We start from the raw sequence: 5731 nt of genomic DNA on the forward strand, positions 1-5731 counted from the left end.
GGACTGCGTGCATTACAGTTAAACCAAAATCGTTCAGCAACAAATAAAGGACCATGAAGTTGGTGCCAAGAGACCTAACAGTCACAGAAGAAAAAGAACCAAACAAGTAAAATATTTACAGACACTTTGTAGTCTACTGTCAGGAAGACAAAGTTTAAATAAAAAAAATCAACAGGATCTTAAAAAAAGTACATTAACTATTTAAAATCATGTCTCATGTTGTTCATATTTTAGTCCTCGTCTTTACAAAATGTATTGACGCTTTCTTTCTAAAGCCCCTCGCTCTGCGGCGCTGCACAGACGTGTCGTGGCCAATATTAAAAATATAAAAGTGGAAAGTAACGCTGCCTGGTTATTCGTCACTCATCTCCATGTCTTCCTGGTAGTGGTCATTGCCGTTCAACTTGGACTTTTTGGGGATTTGGCCCTCGGATCTCTCGTCCTGGCCTTTTGGGGACGAGGCCGAGTCCGAGTCGCTCTTCCTCTCGTCGTCATACTCCTCCTCGACTTCCTTTTCGCTGTCATAACCTTGCTCCTCTTCATCATAGTCCCGAGTCACTTGTACAGACGATGTTTGTAGAGATTACTCCTTGTAGGGTTTCTACTGTTTGATAAGAGGAACAGTTACAGTTCTATAAGTGGAAGCGCCATCATCTGGGATGTTTAGATGCTCCTCATACCTTCACATCTCCTTTCTCACTATCGGACTTGCGTTCCCGGTCTCGCTCCTTGTCTTTGCTCTTCTTTTTCTTACTGGCTGAGTGTTCTCTTTCGTCTCTGCTCCGAGCTCTGACCTCCCTCCGGTCTCTGTCCCGGTCCTTCTCACGCTCCCTGTCCTTCTTCTTCTCTTTCTTGTGACTGAACGGGGCAAACATAGGATATTAGTGCTTCACCTGGATTTAACTAAATACATTGCAGGTAAAACGCTGTTTGACATCTTACCGTCTGAGCGATGGAGACCTGGACAACCTCCTCTTGGGGGACCGAGATGCGCTGCATCTTGTTTTGACTTCACTTGACCATGGGGCTCAGGCCGCTCACCGAGTGATGCTTCGAGACCTCCTGGCACTGCTGTAGCTCTTTGGGGGCGTCTTTGACCGTTTCTTAGACTTCTCCTCCTTCCTCCTCCTTCCTCCTGTCCCTGATCCAAGTCAAAGAGCAAAGTTGACAGCAGCAAAACTAAAAACTAAAAGAAGGTGTACTGGCAGCTCTCAAAGTTATAAAAAGTTAAAACTGCACCAACTATGGCTTAAGAAAGGGCAAGGTTAAAAAAAAGCAAATGGAACTTCCAATAGCCTCCTGCAGCATCGACAAGGCAGTGATTTGACTACTGAGGACAAACATGCAGGTGCTGACCTGGATCTACTGCGGCGGATTCTATCCCGGGAGTGGGACCTCCTCCTCCGTGGACTCTTGGACCTCTTCCTGCTCCTTGAATGGGTCCTTCGGGGAGACCTGCTCTTCGAACGTCTGCCAAAACGAAGACGAGTCACATTTGAAAACCTAGCAAAAACGTATGTATGCCATTTGGTTTACAGCTGGTACCGCGGGCCCAGACAGAGATCATCATGCCGGTGTGTCCCCACTTGTGTCTCGAGCGAGATCTGGTCCGTCGGTGCCTCGACCGCAAGCAGGAGCGGGTACGTTTGCGCTTGTCATCTTTTTTATCTGTGAAACAATGTTGAACGTTGAGCGTGTCCCGGGAACAATTCCAGTACCGAGTGTAGTTCATTTGGAACCTTAGCCTTTTCAGTCATCATAATGTACCAGAAACCACAACTAAATAAAACAAGTTGCCTTTTCTGCGAAGAGGACACGTGGAAACGGAGCACTCACTTCCAGGTTCAATGGCTGCAGAGATGAGCGACTGGGCCTCTCGGACTCTCCTCATGGCCTCTTCAATCTCCTTATTGGAGGCATCGTTCTTCAGCCCGGCATTCAAGTTCAGTCCGTCCGCGAATGGATTAAGTCTGCAAGTGCAATTAATTATTTAGTATGGTTTTTCGTCCAAAAAAAGACAGAAATATCTCGCCTCAGTGGATTGGACAACCCTAATGAGAGCATGGACAGTGTGTTACTTGGGGTCCATGGACTGCATGAGCTTCAGGAAGTCTGCAGAAATGGCCTGAAAAGGAAACGACCATGAGAAATTTTGTTTACTCATGTGACTACGTCTGTGACTGATCAAGCACTCACCTGGGGGTTCATGTTGGGGCCTTGCATTCCCATGGCAGCCATCTGCTCCATGTTGGAAGCTCCAAGACCTCTGAACGGTGTCGCTCCCATCTCAAATAAAGGCAGACCCTTTACAACAGAGCCGACGACACCGCACTCGCTACAAAAGTTTTCTGTCAAGCATCCAGCAGACACAGCACGCCATCATGTCTTGATTATCAGGCGTGTTTTGATGAAATAGTTATTGTGATATTTTTTCAGTCCCAACAGTGAAAGTTTTAAGATTGCCAGGAATTGCCTGTGGGTCGCTTGGCTGGGAAGACGATTTGAGTGGCCTCTTTTATGCTTTCCGAATGTAGAAAATAGTGATAAAGTGATCAATTTTTAAGAACTACTTCAGTATATTTCTAGATGTGTTACATATTGTTTAACAGTAAGGAATCCAATGATCAAACAAAGCCTGCTGGATTAAAAGCAAACTGTCACGAAGCTCATCACAAAAGGAAAAGAACCAAACGTTCCGTTCAGTCAAACACAAACTCACTGTTGCCAGAGGATTGGGGGTTGGAAGAAGGCCGCCCCCAGGCATCATTCCTGCCACAGCGTTGGCTGGAGCCAGCAGCGACATAGCTTTAGATTCATCAGGAATGACTCCTGGAGAAAAACAACATTTCAGCACCTGCTCCAAGCAAACATTGATGAACACTCACACAAGACTTGCAGACAAGCCACCTCTGTCCAACTACGCTGTATTCAAATAATGAATAAATGATAAATAAAAAAAGAATGCACTTTGTCTTGTCTGTAAATCTTGATCCCAGATTTGTCTTTTTTTGAAATTATGATTGTATGATTAGCAGCTATGAATTTATAAGTCACAAAACACACTGCCAAGATTTTTTCACCTGTACTTGTTTAAGTCATGAACCAAACGTAAGCAAGCACAGCCAGTTGTCCCGTGGGATGTGCTCTCAACTTTCATTAGATCTTTTATGAACAAGCGACTCGTGCCGGCTGCTTCGCTATAAAGCACACAAAAACATTGAGATACAGAAAACAAAGTTCATGATTTGGGTGTAGACAAGGGTACATTTCAACATTACTTACCTTTACAAAAACAGAAAAGGTTCAGACACATTACCTTTTCTGGGCTTTTGTCGTAACTTTATACAATCCAACCACAAAAAAAGAAAACACTTGCCAACCAAATTAAGTACTCTACTGCTACAGTACCGCTAGCTTTTGGCCAACAGCATGTCATTAAAACACTAAAACAATGTCAAGGATAAACTGCACTAAACAGTTATGGGCTCTTACCAGCAAAAGCTGTGATAAAATCATGACAAATTTGCCCAAAGCTGAAGAAAACAAACAGTAAATACAAAAGGGAAAATCTTATGGAGATGATCATCCATGGTGCAATCTGAAAACCGGCTAGTTTTTTTATCTGACAATTTACATTTTAAAAAGGTGAGAGAGAGACAGAGGGAGATATCTCGCACACACACACACAACACACACACACAGGACACTTGAGAAACAGGATAAGGCTGCAGAAGACAAAACTGTTGATGGCATTTTCAGCAGGGCCTGGTATATAGGGCTGACTGAACCAGGAAAAAGAACTGTAAAACAACAACAACAAAAAACACCACTGTTAAACGTGTGATTCATTCAACTCTGAAGGGGTCATATGCTGAGCGGGTCAATATAAAGCATTTTCTTTACTGTACCATTGAGCACAGACTACTTTTATCTCTTGCGTGTTAGTGAAAATTTGGAAATACAGATGCAAAATATAAAATAATACAAAGCTTTGGCACATGGAGCAAGTAAATGCCAACGGCGGTTTTTGTGCTTCTCTTGATAACCAAATGATATGCTAATTCACATCTGCTCAAAGCAACTGTGTAGACGTTGGCACACACCTTCAAAATCTTTCCCAGCATGCAAAGCATGTATCCTGCATGCTTGCAGGTGTAGGGATGTCTGCAACATTAAATCTAAAAATCAGCATTCTGTTAATACCACGTCCAGATCCGGTATTTATATATTTTTTGTAATGCACCCCAATAGCCTAATTGGGCCATGGTTACCTTAAATAGGGCAAGACAGTATTGAACTTAAGGAAGCCTTCCTTTATTTGGCTGATTACATTACCAGATAGCTGTGTGGGGCCTTGATTGATGTCTCCCTCCTTAGCATTAAATAACAAAAAGGACAAAGGTGTTTCCTTGTGGATCTGATGTGGCACCAAATCAATTACACACATGCCACACAAAATAAAGGCTCTTACAGTTCAAATATAAATAGAGGATCTGAAATGGTTCAAGCTTCAAGTCCATACCCCTATTTTTCTAAAGAGTTGTGTGGCTATTTTTGAAGAATAAAAGATCCCTTGAACAGAGAAAAAATGAAATATATATAATATGTTACTGCCGAACACGGGAGAAAGAAATAGAGACAGAGACAGAGAGAGAGAGAGAGAGACACACAGAGAGAGAAGGGGGCTTGCAAGCCTGGTGCCATCATTTTTTCTAATCTCCTGATGGCAGCAGAGGACCACTTTCAGCCATCAAGGAAGGGGCTCTCTGCAAATGACTTGTCCACTATGAAAACCACAACACAAATAACAGAGAGAAGTTTACAGCTCAATTGGCAGACATGGACACAATTGGCATTTCCATTTTATATACTTAGAAATGCCAACCACTGAAAAGCTTAGCGAATATTGCTGGCTCACAAAGAACTCACCATGGCTCTGATACCGCTTTACAATTTTATCATACAAAATACACAATGTGATGCATGTTCAGAGATACAGCCATGAGAGTGAGACAAGAATAAAACACCCACCTTCAGCAAAAGGGACCACAATCAAGGCTCGGTCCACGAAGACTGTGTTCGTCACATGTTGAGAAATTCCCACCGATTCAGACTCAAGGAACTTTACAAAAAAGACACGTGAAGGCAAGGGAGAGTCACTGGAAGAAAATACAGAAATGTTGTGCAAAGAATACAAACAAGGAGATGCAACATCCCTTCTTCAAACTAAATGATTGTTTTTGTCCCCTGGAACAACTAACGACGGGTTATTCCAAGGTAATTTAATAACGCCCTTTTGCATCTGATACCAAGGCTCTAGACATGCACCCTTAATCTTCAATATGGTACAAAGCAGCGGAATTTGACGACCAACAGTTTGTTACGCTGCTGTGGTTTTGGGTTAGGGCCGTCTCTGTTGCATGCGCCGTTAATTGTTTGGTTTTATTTGTATTTGTCAGCGAGCAGCAAGATCATGAACTTGTTTAATTCAATTCAATTCATTTTATTTTGTATAGCCCAAAATAGCAAATTACAAATTTGCCTCAGAGGGCTTTACTGTCTGTACACATGCAACATCCTCCGTCCCGAAACCCTCATATCGGCACAGGAAAAACTCCCCAAAATATGAAAAAACCCTTCAATGGAGGAAAAAAGGGAAGAAACCTTAGGGAGAACGTCAGAGGAGGGATCCCTCTCCCGGGATGGACAGACTGCAATGGATGTCATGTGT

At 43.0% G+C, this 5731-nt stretch overlaps 1 protein-coding gene across 1 annotated transcript; it reads right to left on the reverse strand.

Moving 5' to 3' along the window:
• Window positions 1-1242: 1242 nt before the first annotated feature.
• LOC119195574 (serine/arginine-rich splicing factor 11-like) lies at window positions 1243-2989 on the reverse strand. The gene is made up of 7 exons (XM_062561999.1): window positions 2720-2989; window positions 2197-2286; window positions 2079-2125; window positions 1837-1970; window positions 1587-1668; window positions 1332-1470; window positions 1243-1248 (listed from the first exon to the last, which is right to left on the reverse strand). Exons 1-7 carry the CDS (start codon window positions 2801-2803, stop codon window positions 1243-1245), a joined length of 582 nt encoding a protein of 193 aa, XP_062417983.1. The 5' UTR covers window positions 2804-2989.
• Between the last annotated feature and the right edge of the window lie 2742 nt (window positions 2990-5731).

The sequence above is a fragment of the Pungitius pungitius genome, chromosome 4 (genome assembly GCF_949316345.1).
Source record: "Pungitius pungitius chromosome 4, fPunPun2.1, whole genome shotgun sequence".
Taxonomy (NCBI): domain Eukaryota; kingdom Metazoa; phylum Chordata; class Actinopteri; order Perciformes; family Gasterosteidae; genus Pungitius; species Pungitius pungitius.